Source organism: Miniopterus natalensis, chromosome 7, assembly GCF_054644295.1.
Source record: "Miniopterus natalensis isolate mMinNat1 chromosome 7, mMinNat1.hap1, whole genome shotgun sequence".
Classification (NCBI taxonomy): Eukaryota; Metazoa; Chordata; class Mammalia; order Chiroptera; family Miniopteridae; genus Miniopterus; species Miniopterus natalensis.
In genome coordinates this window covers 932,987-956,902 of record NC_142087.1, presented here as the reverse complement: position 1 = coordinate 956,902, position 23,916 = coordinate 932,987, and the positions used below count along the sequence as shown (strand labels likewise).

Sequence of the window (23,916 nt, the reverse complement as noted above, 5' to 3'; positions counted from 1 at the left end):
TCCCATTTGTTCTCTGCCTTTGTTTATTTGAAAAGGCAGAATTGCCTTTCAAGACCCTACAAGATTTTAATTGGTCAGAAAACCGGTTTGGTGAAACAAAGGCAGCAAACCCAAGGGGCCAGTGGGGGAGGGGCCCTCCTCTTTGGCAGTGAAGGAGAAGGGGGAGCCCTGCCAGTGCTGCCTCGGTGGCCTGCCCCCCAAAATATACCCAGGTGGAAGCTTGTTGCCAGTGACCACCTGCAGTCTGATCAGGCTCAGCCTAAGAGATGCCTACCCTCCTCACCTTGTTTGAAATACCACCTTGGATCATTTTCACATAAATCAGTAATTGTTTTGCCATGGACTTGTGTGTGTTTTTAAGTTGAAAAGGGGGGCAGGGAGTCCTGTCAAAAGAATACACACTGTTCAGCAGAGCAGCTTGATTCATTGAAAGCAGCCTCTACTCCCTGCCTTGACCAAGAAATAAGCAAACAGAATCTTCAGAGCCCAACAACACAACACACTGGAAGATCCTTGTCCCACCCTCCCTGCAGTCAGCAGCATCAAGAGTTTTAAGAAGCTAGGAAGCAGGCAAAGGCCTACCACTGGCCCAGCTGAAGGAGTCTGAAGGGGCCACAGTGCTCAGGAAAGATCCAGCGGGAAATTAGGGGTCTAGGGCTAACAGTCCACATCTAGCCAAGAAGGTGTTTTTGGTGTTCACTGCAGGTTAATTAATGGGAAAAGTAATGGCAGAAATAGAGTTGCTCTGTTCACTGAGTCCCACCAAGCCTGAGCCACACAATCTCTCAGGTAAGTTGTCATCACACTCACCCTCCTGATGTGGAAAGTAAAACAGAGGGGAACTGACTTCCCCCAGGTCACCTAAGTAGTGTATAGTCCCAGTCCATGCAGAAGTGAAGAAGGAATTAATTAATTAATTAATCAATTAATAGAGGAAACCCAAAGGAATTCAACAAAACTAACAATCTCTGATACACTGGGGCTCCAGGGTTAATTTTTTTGTAATCTATTAGAAAATCCAAAATGAAACCAAGATTAACATCATCTGTATATCAATTAAAAACTGTCATATAAACAATTGTTCCTGGAGAACTCACTTCTATGGGCCTTCATAATAACAGATTGTTTGTTTGATATCCACTCCCCAAACTATATGAACCCTTAAAAAAATGATGAGTAAATCCCTATCTTACTTGAAAAATATCATGGGGGGGGGGGAAACACCCAGAAGCAGAAGCAAAACCACAGCCTGAGGTCAATTCCCAACTGCAGCATGTTCTAGCTGTGTGACCCTGAATAAATTACCTAACCTTTCTGGGCACTGTTTTCTATGAAACTTCTAGGATGGTTTTGAGAGATAAATGAGATGATGCATTTAAACAGCTGGCACTCAGCAAATGGCAGCATTCTGCCTACCTCATTGCCATCCCTAAGAAGCTGCAGGCCTTCAGATAAACTCCTTGCACCCACTGGTCGCCAGAGAAAGGGAGCAGTACTGTCACTTCATCTTTGAAGAAGGGATGATAGGATACTGGGAAATAGAAGTGAGTTAAAAACACACACACACAAAAACTAAGGTTGGTGAGCTCCTGGTGTGTGTTCTTGTTATTGCACATTCAAGATAATAAATAACAGGGTAAAGCTGGGAGGGATCTGAGAGATCTACTAGCACAGCCTCCTGCCCAGACTATTCTTGCTACTTGTCCACTGGGCCTTTGCTGAGAAACACAAACAACTGCTATGAAAGACATGACTGAGGTAACTGACAAGAGTTTAAATGTGGACTCTATATTAGAGAATAGTACTGTGTCAATGTTAAATTTTCTGGGTTTTGGTAACTATAGCACAGTTATGGAAGAGAATGCCTTTTCTTAGGAAATACACATTGAAGTATTTTGAGGTAAAGAAACATGATGTCTACAACTTATTCTGAACTGGTGAGAAAAAATTAAAATGTAAATATATAAAGACAATCATAAAAGGGATAAATTTTATAACTTTATAATAAAAGTTTGAAAATTGCTTCAAAATAAATTTTAAAAGACAGCAAATAAAGAAACAGGGCTGTAAATGTAATAATATTTATTGAACATTTACTACATGTAAGTAACAAGATTACACTTTAAAAACAAGAACCTAAGGTTTGGTTCATCAGTATGTATTATTTATTTTTATAAATTAAAATTTTAACTTTGACAATTAAAAAAATGAGGATAGTTTAAGGGACCTCTGGGGCAATATCAAGTGTAACAAAGTTTGCAACATAGGACAAGAGCGAGAGTAAGGGATTAAGAAGATATTGAAGAAATAATAACTGGCCCTGGCTGGTTTAGCTCAGTGGTTAGAGAGTTGGCCAGTGGACTAAAAGGGTCCCAGGTTCAATTCTGGACAAGGGCATATACCCCCGTTGCAGGCTCAATCCCCGGCCCTAGTCAGGGCCAAGTGCAGAGGGCAACCAACTGATGTGTCTCTGTCACATCAATGTCTCTCTCTCTTTTTCTCTCTCCCACTCTCTGAAATAGCAATGGAAAAAATTTCCTCAGGTGAGGAATAAAAAAGAAAAGAAAGAAAGAATAACTGAAAACTTACCTAATAGGGCGGAGGAAATAGACTTACAAGTCTAGGAAGCACAGAGAGTCCTAAATAAGATGAATCCAAAGAGACCCACACCAAGACTCATTATAATCAAAATGCCAAAGGTTAAAGACAAAGAGATAATCTTAAAAGTAGCAAGAGAAAAACACTAGTAACATACAAGGGAGCTTCCACAAGACTGTCAGCTGATTTCTTAACAGAAACTTCTAAGTCCAGAAAAGATTGGCACAAAATATTCAAAGTGATGAAAAGCAAGGAGCAACAACCAAGACTATTCTACCCAGCAAGGCTAACATTAAAAATTGAAAGAGAGATAAAGAGTTTCCCAGAAAAAAAAAAAAAACTAAAGGAGTTCGTCACCACCAAACCAGTATTACCAGAAATGTTAATGGGACTCCTTTAAGAAGACTAGGAAATATATACATAGGGTGTCCCCAAAAATGTATTCACATACTTTGAATAATTATAAAGGCAGTGTTTATTGAAATACATTTCATTTTTAAAATTGAGCTATCAGCTGTTAAAGTGTGTATATATGTTTTGGGACACTGTGTGTGTGTGTGTGTGTGTGTGTGTGTGTGTGTGTGTGTGTGTGTGTAATAAAATGGCAATAACTATATAAGTATCAAAAATCACTTTAAATATAAATGGATTAAATTATCTAATCAAAAGACAGGGTACCCAAATGGATAAGAAAACAACACCCACATATATGCTGTCTACGAGAGATCCACTTCAGAGAGACACACTGACAGAAAGTAAAGGAATATAAAAAGATATTTCATGCAAATGGAAACAACAAAGAAGCTCGGGCAACAATACTTATATCAGACAAAACAGAGTTTAAAACAAAGGCTATAATAAGAGACAAAAAATAGTATTATATAATGATAAAGGGATCGATCAAACAAGAGGATATAACCCCTGTACACATTTACACACCTAAAATAGGGCCACCTAAATATATTAAGCAAATATTGACTGGCATAAAGGGAGAGACTAACTATAATACAGTCATAGCAGGGGACTTTAACACCCCATTGACATCAATGGATAGATCTTCCAGACAGAAAATCACCAAGAAAACAGCAACCTTAGATGACACATTAGACCAGAGGGATTTAATTAATATTTTACAGCATTTTACCTCAAAGGAGCAAAATATACATTCTTTTCAAGTACACATGGAACATTTTCCAGCATAGACCACATTAGGCCACAAAACAGTCTCAACAAATTTAAGGAGACTGAAATCATATTAAGCATCTACTCTGACCATAAACTAGAAATCAATTACAAGGGAAAAACTGAAAAAAAACCCACAAACATATGGAGGCTAAATAACATGTAACTAAACAATAAATGGGTTAACAATAAGATCAAAGAAGAAATCAAAAGATACCTTGAGAAAGATGAAAATAAAAACACAACCCCAAATCTATGGGATACAGCAAAAGCAGTCCTAAAAGGCAAACTTACAACAATACAGGTCTACCTCAAGGAACAAGAAAAATCTCAAATAAACAATCTAAACTTAGACCTAAAAGAACTAAAAAATAAAAACAAAACCCAAAGTGAGTAGAAGGAAGAAAATAATAAGGATAAGCACAGAAATAAATAAATAAAATAGAGTCTAAAAAATAGCAATACAAAAGATGAATGAAACCAAGAGCTGGTTCTTCAAAAAGATAAACAAAATTGATAAACCTTAACCAGACTCATCAAAAAAAATAAAAAGACTACCAAGAGAAGTAAAACCTGACACCACAAAAATATAAAGCATTAATAAACTGATGAACAGAAATGATTCAATGGCATGGAAGCATGGATCAGACTGGCGAATCTCAGAGAGATGGAGGGGGGCGGGTGGGTGGAGGGGGAGAGATTAACCAAAGAACTTATATGCATATATGCACAACCCAAGGACACAGACAACTTGGGAGGGGTTTGGGGTGGGGTGGAATGGGTCACTGGGGAGAAAAAGGGACATCTGTAATATTTTGAACAAAAAAATAATTAATAAATAAATAATTTTTTAAAAAAGAATATACTACAATTATATGCCAACAAATAGGATAATCTGGAAAAAATTGATAAGTTCCTAGAAACATAAAATTTCCCAAGAAACAGAAAACCTGAACAGTGAGATTACTATCAATGAAATTGAATCAGTAATCAAAACTCCCAATAAACAAAAGTCCTGGACCAGATGGCATCACAGGTGAATTTTAGCAAACATTCAAAGAAGAATTAACACCTATTTTTCCCAAGCTATTTCAAAAAATTGAGGCAGGAAGTTACTCAAGTTCACTTTATGAGGCCAGTATTATCCTGAGTCCAAAACCAAAGACTTTAAGAAAAAAAGAAAGAAGAAAAATATATGCCAATATCTCTGATGTACATAGATGCAAAAATCCTCAACAAAATATTAGAACACCAAATTCAGCAATATGTGAAAAAGATCATATACCATGATCAGTGGGATTTATTGATGGGATGCAACGTTGATTTGACATCTGCAAATCAATTAATGTGCTACATCAAATAAATAAAGGATAAAAGTCATATGAACATATCAATAGATGCAGAAAAAGTATTTGACAAAATCCAGCACTCATTTATGGTAAAAACTCTCAGCAAAGTGGTGATAAAGCGAACATACCTCAACATAATAAAGGCCATAGCCCAGCCGGGCGTGGCTCAGGGGTTGAGCATCGACCTAGGATCCAGGAGATCGGGGTTCGATTCCCGGTCAGGGCACATGCCCGGGTTGCAGCCAATCAATGACTCTCTTATCATTGATGTTTCTCTCTCTCCCTCTCTCTTCCTCTCTCTGAAATCAATAAAGATATATTTTAAAGAAACAAAAACAAAAACAACATAATAAAGGCCATAAGTGACAAATCCACAGCTAGCATCACATCATACTCAATGAGGAAAAGTGTTTTCCTAACGATCTGGTACAAGACAAGGCTGTCCACTTTTACCACTTTTATTTAATATAGTATTCAAAAGCCTAGCCATAGCAATCAGATAAGATTTTAAAAAATCCAAATTGGAAAGGAAGGAGTAAAACTGTCATTATCTGCAGACTATATATAGAGAGAACCCTAAATATTCCACCAAAAAAGTACTAGAACTCATAAATGAATTCAGTAAAGTAGCAGGATACAACCTAAATATTCAGAAATCAGTTGCATTTTTATACACAAATAATGAACTATCACAAACAGACATCTAAAAAACAATCCCATTTAAACTTGTGGGTTCAATCCCTAGTCGGGGTGCATATGTGAGGAAACCAATCAATGTTTCTCTCTCACATTGATGTTTCTCTCTCTTTCTCCCTTCCTCTTACTCTAAAAAAAATCAATAGATAGTATCCTCAGGTGAGGATTAATTAAAAACAAAAACACACAATCTCATTTACAATTGTATAAAAAAAAATAAGTAAAATAGCCAGCAATAAATTTAACCAAAGAAGTAAAAAAGACATAGATTCAGAAAATTATAAGACATTGAGGAAGATACAAATAGAAGTATATACCATGCTCATAGAATGTAAAAATTAACATTGTTAAAATGGCCATACCACCAAAAGCAATCTGTAGATTCAATGCAATCCATATCAAAATACCAATGGCATTTTTCACAGTTAGAACAATTAATCCAAAAACTTATATGAAACCACAAAAGACTCCAAATAGCCACAGCAATCTTGAGAAAGAAGAACAAAGTTGGAGATATCATGCAACCTATTATCAAACTATACTACAAAGCTATAGTAATCAAAACATCATGGTACTGGCAAAAAACAGGTTAATGGGGTAGAATAGAGAGCCCAAAAATAAACCCATGCCTATATGGTCAATTAATATATGACAAAGGAGTCAAGAACATACAATGGGGTAAAGACAGTATATTCAATAAATGGTGCTGGGAAAATTGGACATATACATACCAAAAAAATGAAACTAGACCACCTCTCCCACTATATATGAAAATAAACTCAAAATGGATTAAAGACGAATTCAAGACCCAAAACCATAAAAGTCCTAGAAGAAAACATAGGCAGTAAACTCTCTGACATTTCTCTTAGCAATATGTTTTTTCTGATATATCTCCTCAGACAAGGGAAACTAAAGAAAAAATAAACAAATGTGACTACATCAAACTAAAAAGTTTCTACACAGCAAAGAAAACCATCACCAAAACGAAAACACAACCTACTGACTGGGAAAAAATATTTCCCAGTGATACATCTGGTAAGGATTAATATCCAAAATTTATAAAGAACTCATAGAACCTAACACTGAAAAACCAAACAATCCAAATTTTAAAATGGGCATACCTGAATAGTCATCTCTCCAAAGGGGATATAAAAATGGCCAACAGACATATGAAAAGATGCTCAGTGTCACGAATCATCAGAGACATGCAAATTAAGACCACAGCAAGTTATCATGTCACACCTGTCAGAATGACTGTCAGCAATAAATCAACAAACAAGTGTTCACAAGGATGTGGAGAAAAGGAAACCCGGTTCACTGTTGGGACTGCAAATTGGTGCAGCCACTGTGGAAAACTGTACTGAGGTTACTCAAAGAATTAAAAATAGAACTACTATATGTCCCAGCAATTCTACTTCTGGGTATATATCTGAAACAATTCAAAACTAATTTTAAAATATATATATGCTCACTGCAGTGTTATTTATTATAGCCAAGATATGGAAGCAACCCAAGAGCCTATTGATAAATGATTAAAGAAGAGCTGGTACATATATACAACGGAATATTACTCAGCCATAAAAAGGAATAAAATCTTTTCATTTGCGAAAACATGGATGCACCTAGAGGGTATTGTGCTAAGTGAAATAACTCAGACAGAGAAAGACAAATACCATATGATTTCACTTATATGTAAAATCTAAAAAACAAAATAAATAAACAAAACAGAGACAGTCTCATAGATACAGAAAAAATAACATGATTTCCAGATGGGTGGAGGTTTGGGCGTCTGAGTGAAAAAGGTGAAGGGATTAAGAAGTACAAACTGGTAGTTACAAAATAGTCATGGGGCTGTAAAATACAGCATAGGGAATATAATCATTAATACTGTAATAAGTTTTGCATGTTTTCAGGTGGGTACTAGAATTATCTGGGGGATCACTTTGTAAATTATATAAATGTCTAACCACTATGTTGTACACCTGGAACAAATATAAAATAATACTGAACATCAACTGTAATTGAAAATTTTTTTAAAAGAAAGAAGCAACACCCCCTCCAATAGGGATGGGAGCTCCCTCACTCCCAATTTTCCCTGAATCAGAAATTCTACTAAAGCTGAAAGTAAAAGTTGTCCAATTGACTGCTAGTTTCACGTCAACTTTGGCTTACTCTTAAGGTCTAGTAGCATGAATTTCAGAGGAATGATTGCTTAAGGAAGGTCTGTTTTGCCAAGACTTTGAAAGAACACAGCTCTCTGCAAGGATCCTCAATTATTGCTTCAAGCAAGTCAGGGGATCTTTGCTCTCCTCCACCAAGATATGGTAAAGCGTCTTTGAAAATGTGGTGTAACAGGAAACACTCTGCTTGGTAGGAATGGTGAGGCAGAGTTCACGGGATAAAAGGCTGGTAGCAGCAATGTGAACATCTCTTAGGGCAAAAGGCTGTGCAGCTCTCCCCTAGGCATGACATCGGACCCCCCAGGCAGTTGGTCTCTTTTCAGAGACAAGGGCAGAAGATGAAGCATGACCTACTGGCTTTTCTCTATGGGCCCAACCCAGCTTTCCAATTCTATCTCAGGCTTCCTCCAACCCAGCCCTTCAGAATCAGGGCATCAGCCCTCACTCTCCGCACACTCAGGCTATTCTCCACCCGGACACTGTCCTCTCCATGACACCCAGCAAGCCTCTTGCACAAAACCACCATGACTACTAGTCCCACCAGAATGATCCTCTCTAAACTCCTGAACCAAGAATTGCTGGCACTACTTAGCAATAAATACCCTGTGTTCATTTTTAGTTATCTTCATACATGTATCTTTCAGTTCCCTGACTTGAGTATCAGCACCTTGGTAACAGGATTTATGTTTTCCTTCATCCCCCCCACAATGCCTGGCACAATAACCAAAGAAGGCACTTAATTTTATTTTTGCAAATAAATAATTTTATTTGTATGGTTTGTATTTTTAGTGCTCAGGAGTAAAATACTTTGATGCAGCAGTCATGAGAAAAGCTGGCAATTTAGGCTGATAGCATTTTCCCTCTTCAGCAAAACTCTTTGTGAGACAACCAACACCAGCCCAGTTCTCCAAGTCTGTGCAAAACCCTTTGGGGCTCACAGAAAAATAAACTAGCCTCAGTCAATGGACAGCCTGATCACAGTAAAGTAGGAAGTGCCAGGGAGTCTCCCGCATTGGCCAAGGTGGTTCCAGGGGAGGTTCTTACACTGAGCACGCCAGAATCTAGAAAGATGAATGGATAGAGCCCGAGTGCACCAACAGCTACCGAGATAATTAAAGAAAAAAAAAAGCCCCCCCCCCCCCCAACTCTGTAAGAAAGAAAGACAGGCTTAAGCAGGAAGAGAGGTGATCTTTGAGATGGAGAAAGATGGGGTTATCTTAGGTCATGTGGCTCCTGAATAAAGCCTCTTTCCTTTTGCCTCTCGAGTTAGGCTTTCGTTGCGGCAGGTAGCCAAACATAAGGTTTTAGGGGTTTTTTTCAGTTACAAAACCAGTCAGTTTAGGGCTTTCATTACCATTAGCATTGCTGACCTCACAAATGACAGTAACATTTTCTTTCTAACCTTAATTCATGCTAAATTTCAGCAAGTATCAAGTGAGAGACAGATAGACGGCCAAGACATCTGAGCCATGGTACATGCCCACAGCCAACAGCATGGGCAGAAAACTGATTCTAGCTCATCTGGAGAGTCCACCCAGAAGAGTCCACCTTGCTTTATCCTATGTGCAACCAAATAGAAGAACACAATGTTTCCTCCAGGTGGGAGCAAAGCATATCCAATAAACGAATCTTGTTCTTATAAGGAACAAAGAAGAAGCACTATTTGTTTTTCTGGAATGCAACCTTTTATAGACAAGAATTCCTGCAATACTTCAAGTTCTCAAAGTGGAAAGGAAGGCGAGTTTTACCATCAGAATTAGCACTCCATGAAGGGCATATAGTCCATCTGCTGTAGGAAGCACATTGGTAGATACATTAAAACCCACTTACAAATGGAGAGCCTCTAAGCCTCATTACACAGCTATTAATAGGAAGTAAAATGTCCTTTGTTTACTCTGTACTCTGCACGACAGGGGATGGGGGAAGAGAATATATTCATTCAATATTAGATCATCCTCTAGCATCATCAAAGAGCAGAGAAGCTATGCCCTTTCCCAGCGGCACCTGACCGTAAAGAACAGACCAGCTACAACAAACTTCAGAGCGAGTGTCTCGATGTAACAAGTGCTTCCTCTGGTGCTTGCAGAGAACCAGAGGAAAGCAGTGTAAAGGGGGCTGCTGGCTAGATCAGAGCAAGCTACCTTCAGCTGGGGGGCCTTCCCCAGGGGACTGAATAAGTGGGAAACATCCAGACCCTCTGAGGATGAACTCACCTTTGGCCACATGGAAACTCCTGTTACATAAGAAAAGTGGCTCTGGCATTAAGACAGATGATACAAAGTCATGGTGGTCCACCTCCCCAAGAAATGGCCACACAAAGAGTGAGGATGATATGATTATATAGACTACTCTCTTCATATATATTATTTTATTTAAATATTCAGAGAAACCTTATATGGCAGAAATTATTCCCATTTCACAGGTAAACTAAGCCTTAAAGGGGTCCAGTCACTTCCTTAAGCTGAAACTTGAACCCAAGTCAACCTGAAGCTACAGCCATGGTCTTGCCCTTTGTCATTCCATCTCCTAGCTCTCAGGTCTTCTTAAAAGGGAGCACATTGTAAGTAGTCTCCTATTTTAGCTCTAAGACACAGCAAGTTCTATTTATATCTCAACAAAGGGACCAACAGTTTGCCAACAGGGTCTTTAGATTCCTCTGTTAAGGTACTCTTGTAGCTGCCTGGGAAATATTACAACATTTATAGATGTAACTGCTTCACCTGGCTCCTAAGCAAAATTAAATATTCACATTTATAAAAATTTTTATAAATATCTTGAAACAGGCTTTTAAAACTAGGAAAAAATACTGATGAGAAAGGGAAGAAGGAAAAGAAAGGGAAGGAGTTCAATACAGTAGGAGGACCTCAGTGGAAGGACCCTGAAATGAAGGAGAAGCATCTTCAGGATTCAGAGAAACAGCCTGTGAAGTGCCCTAGGGCAGAGGGCCAAAGGTCTGGTCTGCCTGCTTTTCGCACAGAACTCTCCAACCCAGTCAAGGTACCACACACAATCCTAATGGTCTCTCCAAAACTTACCATGTATGCACTTGCTGTTACTCAAGTCCAGATAAAATAGAACAAGAAAGTGCCTTTACATTGCTCCTCTCCTTCTAGGACCCCCTGGCTTGAGTCTAGCTGACCTATATGAAGAGCTCAGTACTAGCAAAGATCCTGTTCTAATTGCTTTATGTGGGCCATCCCACGTAATCCTCACCATACCCATGTTATGACATGTGCAGATAAGGCCACTGAGCTGCCCGACTGTTGGGTAAGTGCCAGGGCCAGGATCCCAACACAAGCAGTCTGGCTCGAAGCACGCAGGACAATGACTTCGGGGACCCCTCCTCTGCATCCAGGCAATCTGCATTATGCAAAGTACAGTGCTGAGGACTGCCAAGGCTACTGCACAAAACATCACCAGAGGACACATGGACCAACTACCAAGAAAGCACACACCTAACTTTAAATTGTCTTCTGAAAGTATAGGATGGGACTCTAGGAGCACTCTAAGAAAATGAAAACTGATACAACAGAAAAACTTGAGGAAAACTATTGCACTATTAGACTCTTGAATTTAGCAAGCATAAGTAGCATAATTCGCTAGGCACAGTTGTTTTCTGAGCTTTCCCAATATAAAAATATAGTAGGAAGAGAGAAAACTGCTTCTTTTAAAAAATCTATTCCCATTTCACACCACAGTATCAATATTTACGTAGTCTACTTCTCATAACAAAAATTTAAAAGCTGTAAATAAAAACAAACATAACTCCTCAAAATAATGTCAGTAAAACTGGGGAGATAAGCTGAATGTTTCACGAAATGACCTCTGTCAGAAAGCCCCATGAAGAGTGTCAGTCTTTGCTGTAGACACCCCCCAGGGCGTAGTACCACAACCATTCTCTCAATCTCAACCCACCTCCCTTAGCCCAAATAAACACCACGCATTTTCCTAAGAGAGACTCAGCAGTGTTTCAAAGCTGCTTTCTCTCTTTTTCCTCTTCATAAAAACCATGAGATCAAAAATCAATGAACTTCAAACCTTTTCAAGTTCAAGAAATGCTCAGTCTCAACCTTGGGATCCACGCATGTAAACACCTCACTTAAGTTGTTTTCTATCCAGCACTGAATAGAAAAACACATGATCAGAACCTTTTTTAAAAGTCCAATATAACTTTTTCTATTTTCATTACATAATTAATTATGAACTTTCCACATAGCTTTCTTTGCTTATCTGAAGTTATTTATTTAAAATTATTTTAAAATTGTTTAAACTTACTCTTAAAAAAGCCCTATGACACTGATGGGAAGAATGCTAAATCAATATATTACTTCTTGGAATCCAGTCAGTGCTTCTAAGATAAGCAGCAAAAGCCTATTTCGAAACACAGTGCCACTAGCCATCTCTGAAAAGAGAATACCTTTCCCACTTTTAAACACACCATCTTTCTATCTCAAAAGAAAAAAGCATTCCCTTTTTGAAAATGCAAATCTTTTTTCTTACCCCCCAAAAACAACCTCCTTCCCATCGTCACTTGACCCAACCCCCTAACCATTTCAAAAACACAACCAAACATAATGACGTCAAGGTGAATCGGAGGGACTTACAGTTGAAGATGCCCGGAGGTGGATGTTCGGTCACCAGGAGACAGTTTTCTTCGTCACTGTTGTCCCCACAGTCGTTCTGCTGGTTACAGACCAGTGAACCAAGATACAAGCATTTACCGCTGGTGCAGGTGAATTTGCACTCTGAAAAAGGACAGTGAAAGGCGGGAAGTAATCAATGAGAGTCTGACACTCTTGACTTATTTTTTTCCTTCCCCGTTTGCATTCCACAACGGTTTGGGGACTCAGTCTCTCTGGAGATCCCAGGAAACTGACCTCAGAGAAGGGCTTAGGAAGGACCTTCCTTCTAGGAAATGCACAGGGCAGTGCCCCAGGGGCACTCTGGGGCCTGCCATACATCACGCCCCGCTCAGCTCTAACCCACAAATGAGTAACACAGGTGCTTTCTTTCCATGGCCTGCCCGCAAGAGTCATAGCTATGAGGGTCTTATTTTCCTTGAAAAAAATCCGTGGCATTTTCCCAAGCCTCCAAGCATGAGGAGCCTGGAGAGCTCAGGCTTGATAAAAGGAGGCACATACATTTATTTGCACTTGTCACTAAGTGTTGTGAAGCTCCAAGCAAGGTATTTAACCTCTTTGGTGTTCATTCGTCTCGTACCTAAGAAAAACCAGGTTTGTGACCAGGCAGGGGTAGCACTGACTTTATAATGTAAAACGTAGGAAAATAATATGTGCCCCCGGCTGCCTGAGAAGCATCTATGCCAAGGGCCATGAGAGTGACTTTTAAAGAACAGGATGGAGCCCAACCCAAATCCCCGTAGGCCGCACTGAATGTGGGCTCCCTGAGCTCTGTACAACTCAATATTGGAAAATGGAATTTACTTTTATAAGACTTAAAATAAATGTGTAAACTTAACACATTGCTATCAATTAAGGATAAAGGAAATGACACAATTACATACTCTTGGGCACATCAACGTCTATGTATATCTTAAATTGAGTATCTGTGAGCTTTATCCTAAGCGTACCCACAGAAGCTGGCAGGACTGGCATAGTCCCAACTCAGCGGACAGCCAGTAGAAAAAAAAAGGAGGGAAAGCACCCCAAGACCCCCCGCTGATGCTATCGCAGCCTCTTCATTTCTTCCCCATTTTATCTGTCTAGAATATGGGTGGCAGGCCTGGATCAAGTCCAAAGTTCTTTGACTTTAAAATTCTGTTATTCAAATAAAAAACTAGGCATCAGCACACCAAGGCCTCCTCCAGCTACACTAAGGACACACGGGGCTGCGAAGAGAATAACCCTTTACCTGCTGTAAAGAGACAGGACTTAAATTCTTAAAAGTATTTATGTCTGTGACCCAGTATGAAAGAAGATTACAATTCTCCATTTGTTCACATTCTCTTAAAAGAGTGTAGAAAAAGACACCAGCCACAGCCCGACCTAGTTTAGAATCACACGTGAACACAGCCCACATGCACAACCACAAGCCCATACAGGTTAAAAAACCTCTGTGCCGAGTGTGGTCCAGGCCATGCGGTAGGAGTGCTGCTGAAACCAAACTCTCTCTTCCCATAAAGTGAAAGGATTAAAATCTAGCTGTTCAAAATCATATTTATAAAGTGACTTTTTTTTAACTTAAAGGAGGAAAAAAGGATGTCAAGGAAAGAATTTATCTTCCTTTCTAAAAGAAATATTGGAGTTCCAATTAATACCAAAGGTAAAAAAGGGCATTAAGCCAAAAACAGGTACTCCTGAAGTTGAAATGCTAATTGGAAAAAAGGGAACACTCACCTAAACTGAATCATACTCCAACTAAAAAAATTAACTGTTGCTGTGGTCTGAAAGGATCTCAGGTTGGACTACCACGTTCAAGTTCATGTGGTACTTTAAACCAGCGGGGAAATGTAACGACTTCCACGCTTGACTCATTTCAAGGAGAGGCCCAGTCTAGAGTAACAACATATTGTCAAGGAAATGAATTATGGGATTCATTAATTCCTACAACCAATATTTTAGCCCTTTCTAGGTTATACGTTAGGTAGTGAGACATGGAAACACGAAGATGAAAGAGCAAGTCCTCTTAAAGGGTTTACAATATGAATTTTTTTTAAATGTAAGCAGTGACTAATATATTTGCTAACTCCTTCCAAGGACTAATTTTCCTTCTCTATATCCTTCACATCTAGACTGCTGCCCAGCAATTAACAGGCACTTGGTGAATCACATATTTGTTGAGTAAATTAATGATCTAATCTGACCCTCCTAAGAACTCTGTGAAATAATTAGGGTAGATATTCTTATTCCCATTTTATAGATGAGGGTGTTAAGACGCAGAGATTAATAACCACCTATAACTAAACTGCTAATAAATGGCAAAATCCAGGTGAGTGTCCCAAGTATCTGCCTCTTGTCTCAGGCTCTCCTCTTCGTTGCCTCTCGGTGTCCAAGCCTGCTTCCATAAATGTCTAAGACTCATCTGTAATGAGGATGCCTGTTAATGTAACAAAGTTCTCAAAAGAATTTGTTTTTGTAAGTAGGCTTACCATTGTTGAGGACACATTAACAAGGCTTATGCTACTGATGTGCTCAGAAAGCTCTTAGATACTGGAAATATCAACATCAACCCACTGAATTTCAAATTCCTAAAATCTAAATCTTTTCAGCCATGAGTCATTAGCTGAATATCAAACTAAAGGTCTCTCCATCGCATGGCCCCTTGAATCAAAACTACTAGATTGAAATTTTGAATCTATCGACTTCTTTATGTGATGTAGAAAATACTAGAAAATTGCTATAAATTAAGTGTTGGAGATCAATACTAAAGCTGGAGTAAAATTTCAGACCAGACTAAAATGGCAGTCCAAGTTAACATAGCTGGTGGTGACAGAGGCAGGCTTCCAACTCGATCCTGACTCACCCTGCAAGGCCATCTCTACCACATTTCGCTATCCAAAAGCCCAGTGCATTCCGCCAGTACATTCAGATATGAAGGGATGGTCCTCTATGAACTAAGTTATTGCGATATTTCAAACAAACTAAGAACCCTAGACGAGAGGGTCTAACCGCTCCTGCATACTGGAATCACCCGGCCATCTTTCAACACCACTGATGCCCAAGCTCGGGCCCAGGCCACCGCTCTCACTAGCCTGAGGCGCAGCCTGGCAGTGCAGGTTTCTGGAGATCCCTAGAATGATTCTAGGGATCATTCAGCAGCCAAGGTGGAGAGCGACTGCCTAGGGAGACGCATGTAAGTCACTTAGAGGAAGCCATCTCTTTAGCTAATAGTATTTTATTGGAATGTTTAGTTGGCATTTGCTGATTTACTAAAAAAGAAAAACCAGAACAAAACAGAAACTAAAATATAATCTCTTAAAATAGGCAAGTGTTTTGATGATTCCTGGATATAAAACCTGGTTGCTACAGCTCTGTACCGTCAAAGGAGATTTCAAAAACTTTGGGACCCTAGAGCCAGGAAACATCTTCACTGAAGTACGACACAAGTCAGAGAAAGAAGATGGAAGAATAAAAATATTTTATTATTATATTCTGTCCATTATTTGAGGAACTTGCTGATTATTTCTGCCAAGCCAGAAGTTGAAGGAAATCAAAGGTTGTTAAACATTGGAAACATTTTGGCTACAAATTCATGGCGATTTCAGATGTATAATATTGGTATGAAACAGAGAATGAACAACTCAGGAACCAGTTTTTCCTTCAGGAGCTATAGATTTGATTTTTAAAATTGTAATATTTAAATAACTCCTCTTCTTTAAAGTTGGGACTTTTTAAATGAAGAAAATGACATTCCTTTCAGCCATAATTCTCTATGTGATATCCTATGAAAATATATCTAAAATCAACAACATATTTTAGAATCTCTTTATATACTCTTGGTAATAAAGAATTTTCTCCAAATTTGGGGTCTTCTTTCATTTCAGTGATGAATTTCAGTGACTTTGAATTGTTATAGATTCATAAAATTCTAACGCTGAGAGGGCCCTGGACACAGAGTGGTTCAACCTCTCATGTCACAGATGAGGAGAGAGTCCAGAGGGAATTCCTGACTTACCCCCAGTTGGAGAACAAATTCCCTGTAATGGATCATAAAACCCAAGATTTCTACCAAGTTGGGAGATAAAAACCCTTGTTGTCCTAAATGTCATTCTAATTCTATACAAACTAATATTAACCAGGTGCAGTATACTATGTGAGAGAGGAGAAAGGAAAGAATGATTAAGAGAAGAAAATTTGCTCTGGCTGGCACGACTCAGTTGGTTGGAGCATTGTCCCATACACCCAAAGGTCGTGGGTTCAATTCCCGGTCAGGACATATACCCAGGTTGCGGGTTTGACCCACGGTCAGGGAGGATACAGGAGGCAACAGATCGATGTTTCTCTTTCACATAGATGCTTCCTCTGTCCCCTTCTTTCTCTCTCTCTCTCCCCCTCTCCCTTCCTCTCTCTCTAAAATCAATAAAATCATATCCTCAGGTGAGGATTTTTTAAAAAGATTAAGAAAATTTTCCAATATTTTGTTACCTTTAAAAAAAAAAAAAGCTATTTTAAGAGTCCTGAAACCAAGAAAAATGGAATATCCTAGGGTGTTCTGTGAATTCAAAACTTTCAGACAAAAAAACTATATTGAAAACATTTTAAGGACCAGTAGCTCAACAACTGGAATATTCTAAACCTAAACCTGGACAGGATTCAAAGATAAATGCTCAATCTTGACTTCTAAAGAACAAGTCTGCATCTCAGAGACCAACATTAATCCACTTGGTAGAATCAACATTTTATTAGTTAAAAGGCAATAAAAAGTGCTTGAAAGTTGCTAAGAGAGTAGATCTTAAATGTTCTCACCACACAAAAAAAAGAAACAGTAATTAGGTGGCATGATGCAAGTTTTAGCTAATGGTACAGTGGTCATCATTCTACAATATATAAGCCGATCAAATCAACACCTTAAACTTACACAATGTTATACGTCAATTATATCTCAATAAAGCTGGGGGTGGGACGCCAACAAATTGTTCTCAGTTTTTCCTATCCTCTTTTTAAAGACTCAGTTTTCACAGACAGGATCTCAGCCACAAAATAAAGACCTGCATAGAGTATTACACCACAAGTGTAAAATCAGCCATTTTGTGAATTGGCAAAGTAGTTCTACCACAGCTATTTTTGCTAAAATTCATACAACAACATCGACTCATTCAGTTCACACTTCTATCATTCACAAACCTCAAAATCGAGATTCTGGCTCCAACATTTCTGACATTAAAATCTAGAACCTGCTCTCAGTAATGTACTTACATTGTGAATAAGAGAGAAATTAAACTTAGCCATTAACAACCTGTACATAGAGAACTAATAGGTTTCTAAAATTAAGGTAATTTTACTATAACCAACGTAAGTTTACATTTCTTAGTGTAGAGATGACAACAACATTTTCATTGATTTAAATATGCATTGCCTACTGGCCTGCAAGATACAAGATTACCTATCATAAAAGTAAAGTTCAATAGAAATGGAAAACTGATGAAAACATAAAAACCATGAACCCAGAAATGCAGCAGAGGGAGTGCTGGAGAGATGGAGGGATTGAGAAAAATAAAAAAAGAGAGTGAGGGTGGAATTTTGGAATAGCTTTTCTCTAAAGGGTGCCAGAATTATGGTATCCAGAAAGTAGCGATTTAGCCAATTATGAAGATAAAGTCTGAGAATCTTCAGAAATGGAAAATGAATCCTTAAAGGTATTCTTCTCAAATGTCAGCTTTTGACAACATGTGAAGGGCATAGGGATGATCTGTGTACATTCTCCTACGGAATTTTTCAATGTGAGAAACACATTTTGAGTAACCTGAAAAAGACTGACTACCCCACATATTAGCAACATTGATCTCCTTAGAAACCTGGGGCGAGATCTGCAGAAGTGCACCGCACCTGGCGTCACACAGCCATCGGAGGGCACCCTGGAAGACAAAGCATCACTAACGACGCTCTCCCCTCACTCAGGGAGGACGTTGACTTTCCTGGTCATAAATTTGGAACAAAAGGGAATTTAATTTGAAGGTTTATATTCTGTGTAATGAATTAAGTTACCCCATGAGCATTTCATCAAAGTCAAATCTTAAGTGGTGCTATGAAATACTTGTCCTTCAGAAAGATGACTATGACATGATAAAAGGATATTTTTCCATATAATAAGGTTAGCATAGAAGAGCTTACCATCGAAGATAGTAATGAAAATTTTCAAAAACAATCCGTTTCATGACACGACTTATCGCTCCCACTGTGGTGCTGATTTGGGTTCTGAAAAGACTTTGATATGTCTGAAATTCTCTGAGAACCATAAGTAAAATATCTGCTCTTCAAAGTCCAAGGTACTTTCAGACTTTAGACTTTTAATGCTAAAATTACCCTCTAGAGCAACTTCAAAAACTACTCCACTTCTATCAAAACACCATTAGGCATTTTAAAAGTCAGTAAAGTCTTTTAGGATTTGAATTAGAAAATAGCTCTGTTTCTTTACTATGTTTAAAACCAATGAATGAATACCTGAGCTGAAGGACTTTTTTTTTTAACTGTGTGTGTGTGTGTGTGTGTGTGTGTGTGTGTGTGTGTATGTGTGAAAGGTCCAAGGTCAATGGATTTATACAAAAGGAAAAAACCCACCCATTTAACCACCACATTGATGAAGATACAGAAAGACACACAGAGAGGTGGGGGGACGTTTCCTGGGGTGTTCTAACTTTCATTTTAACAGAATGCCACTCTCTGCAACGTGAAAATAAGACTGAGGGGCCAGGCAGCCAGTCCTGAAGGACTCTGCATGCTTTGCTGAGGACTGTTAGTGGATCTCAATCTATAGGTTTTAAATAAGTGTATTTGAATGTAATGGCAACCGGACAGTATTGAGCATTTAATATACATTCATCAAGACTACTCCGTGAGTTTGCTCCACTGAGTAAGCAGCATAAATCACAAAACTCAGCAAGCGTTCTAAGTTATCCCCCGTCCCCACTTCCCTCTGAGATCCCCCAGTCTGTTCGATGCTTCTATGTCTCTGGATCCACTTTGTTCATCACTTTATTTTGCTTATTATATTCCACATATAAGTGAGATCATGTGGTACTTGTCTTTCTCTGACAGGCTTATTTCACTTAGCATAATACTTTCTAGTTCCTTCCATGCTGTGCCAAAGGATAAAAGATCTTTCCTCTTTACAGCTGCATAGTATTCCATGGTGTAAATGTGCTACAGCTTTTTTATCCACTCATGTACTGATGGGCACTTGGGCTGTTTCCAGATCTTAGCTTTTGTAAATTGCACTGCTATGAACATAGGGGTGCATAAGTTCTTTGTGATTGGTGTTTGGGGTTCCTTAGGATATATACCTAGAAATGGGATCACTGGGTCAAATGGCAGGTCAATTTTTAATCTTTTGAGGAACCTCCATACTGCTTTCCATAGTGGCTGCCCCAGTCTGCATTCCCACCAGCAGTGCACTAGGGTGCCCTTTTCTCCACACCTTCACCAGCACTTGTAGTTCGTTGATTTGCTGATGGAGCCATTCTGACAGGTGATACCTCACTGTGGTTTTAATTTACATCTCTGATGATTAGCGAAGTTGAGCACTTTTTCATGTTTCTTAGCCATTTGTATGTCCTCTTTGGAGAAGTGTCTACTTAGGTCCTTTGCCTATTTTTTAAATTGGATTGTTTGTCTTCCTTTTGTTAAGTTGTATGAGTTCCTTATATATTTTGGATATTAACCGTTTATCCGATGTGTTGTTGGCAAACATGTTCTCCCATACAGCGGGCTCCCTTTTCATTTTGTTGGTGGTTTCTTTTGCTGTGCTGAAGCTTTTTATTTTGATGCAGTCCCACTTGTTTATTTTCTCCTTAATTTCTCTTGCCCTAGGAGATGTATCGGCAAACATATTGCTACGAGAGATGTCTGAGATTTTGCTGCCTATGTTTTCCTCTAGGATTTTTATGGTTTCATGTCTGACATTTAAGTATTTTATCCATTTTGAATTTACTTTTGTGTATGGTGTAAGTTGGTGGTCTAGTTTCTTTTTTCTGCATGTATCTGTCCAATTTTCCCAACACCATTTATTGAAAAAACTGTCTTTACTCCATCGTATGTTCTTGCCTCCTCAGTCAAATATTAATTGACCTTAATGGTGTGGGTCTATTTCTGGGTTCTCTGTTCTCTTCCACTGATCTATATGTCAGCCACCACCCATGTTCTGCCCGGGGCTACCTGGCATGAGCTGCAAAGGAATCTGCAGATGGCTGCTACTTGTGCTGGGCTAGGAGGTGCCCAGATAAGGCCAAGCTGCCAACCAAGGCCAGCTGCTGTTAGTGCTGAGTTTAGGGCCACTTAGCGAGAGGTAAGGGGCACACTGAGGCCGGATGCTGCTTGTTTGAGAGATTTTAGGAAAACATCAAGCATGAGTCAAGACAGGCCATTCGTATAGAAAAGCCACTGAAAACAGCTTGGGTGGGCCCACAAGTTGGCTGGGGCAGGGGTCTCAGGGAATCACTAGGGAGGGGCTAACAGTTTGAGTTACACTGATGGAGACTCAGATATGGAAACCACCTGAGAGCTCTGTAGGGGGAGAGCTCTTCAAAGGAACAATGGCCTCTGCCAGCACTTCTCTCTGGGAGAAAGCTGTCTCATCAGCTCTCACCCTGATGCCAGGCAATTCAGTTCCTCCCCATATGTTCCTGGTGCCTTTTGAGCTGCTGCCCCAGTGTTAGAGCTCAGAGGGAGTGAGTTCAAGTAAGTCTGTGAGTGGGCCTTGAAGAGGAACTGCCTGGGACTCCACCAGCCCTCTCTCCCTCAACCTCAACACTCACTGGTTTTTACAGCCAGAAGTTATGGGGATTTTTCTTCCTGGCACTGGAAAACTGGGATGGGGAGCCTGGTGTAGTGCTGGAACCCCTCAATCCTCAGGGGGGACTCCATGGTCTAGACATCCTTCCCAATTTTTATCCACCATACATAGGTGTAGGACCAGCCTGTTCCGAATCTCTACCCTACCTACTAGTCTGGATGTGGCTTGTTCTTTATATCCTTAGTTACAGGAGTTCTGTACTAGATTTAAGCAGTTCTGAATGATGGTTGTTCTGTAGTATAATTGTAATTTTGATGTGGTTATGAGTAGAGGTGAGTATTGATCGTGTTTACCTACACTGCCATCTTGCCCAGAAACTTCCCCCATTTTTAAAATAAAAATGCTCTTGGCCCCATTCTCCATTTCTCTGCTTCCACAGCTAAATGCTTCAAATTTCTGACTCTCCCCCTAAACAAATTCCAGTCAAGCTTTGGCCCCCACACTGCACAAAAACTCTTGTCTGAGTCACCAATGACCCCCCCCTCCCAATAACATTAACTCCAATGTAGTCACCTAGGCCTCATATTTTACTAGACTGCTTGTGCCAAAACATTCATTAAATATTTGTTAGATAAATCAATGAACAGAAGTAAAACCTTGTTGGGAAGTTCTTATAGGAACCACAATTAACTACTGATATCCTTTGAGTGAAGAAATTTTTCTCTAACTGAGCAGATATCCTCAGTGGGTAAAAAAGAACCAAAAAGAAAGAAAACTCAAGTATATTATTAGCAAATTATGTGAGATTTTTTAAGTCAAAGAATTAGTTAAAATTATTAGCCAAAATAGTTTTTTAACTACCTGTGGTCTTCATGTATGAAATCATTCTCTCTCTAGTCTTCAATGTCATAAATATTTAGGCTTTTCCATCTGTCCCTTCCCACTCATCTGGCCTAATTCCTAAATCACAATGATCTCTCTCAGTGCAGCCACAATGAGTTTTAGAGAGAAAGCCCACTGTCTGGCTAAAGCATTGGACTGTTTATTTAGGAAACAGCCAGCTCCTTCCCTCACAGCTTCAAGCACCCTGAGAACTGGGTACAAACGCTGAGTTCTCCACCTGTTTTATATTTTAACATCTGCGAAAAGCTTGGGAGCCAGGTAGTAAGGCAGGTATTTACTGATTCGTGCTGTTGCTAACCCAGTCTTGTCCTCAAGTGGATCACAGCTAGTTATTTTTTCCTATTTGGGGAAAACTGCCTCAGTTTCCTGTCTTGAGCCTTCCATGGCTGTGTGCTTGGGATCCTCCAACTGTCACACACCTTTTATGAAATTTCCCTTCTTGTAAACATCTACCTTCTGTGACTGCCACAAAAATCAAACCTCAAAGTGTGACAAGGAGCCAGCTACATAAACTTCTGTTTTCCCTGTCTCCTTTAGCCAACCCACACTGAAATTTTGAGATGGTATCTTGACACTTTTTAAATGAATATTAGGGTACTCTACAGGAGAATGTTCTTTGCCCCAAACAAGGAAAGATTGCTACCTTTTCCTTTGCCTTATTTCCCAATTGGTCCTTTAGAAGCCCTTCTCTGTCCCCTCAAACAAACCACCCACTTTAAGCCCTATTCAGCCCTCCTGTCATCCAGAATAAGCTGATGGTCTCACCACTCACACCCTCGAACACGGTGTCATATCCAGACAAGTCTCAAAGCTCTCTCACAACACAGATGGCCCTAGAGACATTAAGGGATGTTGGTAGACATAGCTGTCTCTTCAACTCTTAGAAGGAGAGCTTCAGATACTTAAAATAATGGCCTTTGGTTTCTGCAACTAATCAAATTTGAGGCCAAGAATCAATGTGGGTAAAAAACCATTGACATGTATTCCTTCCAATGCCATACTTTAGAGGGAGGAAATACAGGGGGGCCTTCTCGGTTATCAGCAGGAGGCTCCTGCTGATCTAGGACCAATCCTGCCTTGGGCAAGAGAGATGGAGGACCCTCTAGCCCCGCACTCCACTTCCATCATGGTTACTGCTTTATTAGAGAAAATGACGCATTTCTGACAACTTAGGCCAGGTTAGAATCTCAAGATTCACAAGGACAAATATTTATTTGCCCTAACCATGCTCATTTAGGCTTTCAGAATGAATTTCTTTATAGTACCATGGGCTAATTAAGAATTTCCTGAATTTTTTTTTTTTTAATTTTTTTTTAATGTATCTTTATTGATTTCAGAGAGAGGAAAGGAGAGGGAGAGAGAGAGAGAAACATCAATGATGAGAGAGTCATTGATTGGCTGCCCCCTGCACACACCAGACTGGGGATCGAGCCTGCAACCTGGGCATGTATCCTGACGGGGAATTGAACCCTGATAGCCTGGATCCCAGGTCAACACTCAACCACTGAGCCACGCCCGGCCGGGCTCCTGAATTTCTTTGCCTATCTACCCAATAACCAAAAAGAGACTATTTCTACTGAACTTAAGAGACTTCAAAACAA

The 23,916-nt window shown here is 39.4% G+C and overlaps 1 protein-coding gene across 6 annotated transcripts in view; it reads right to left on the bottom strand.

Annotated features, from left to right (window-relative positions):
- The window catches only part of LDLRAD4 (low density lipoprotein receptor class A domain containing 4), a 340,534-nt gene that overhangs the window by 145,432 nt on the left and 171,186 nt on the right, over positions 1-23,916 (bottom strand). For all 6 annotated transcript variants that reach the window (XM_087818671.1, XM_087818669.1, XM_087818672.1 and 3 more), the window contains one exon: positions 12,610-12,750. In XM_087818671.1, the coding sequence (XP_087674797.1) occupies positions 12,610-12,750 (141 nt within the window). The remainder of the gene's footprint in view (positions 1-12,609; positions 12,751-23,916) is intronic.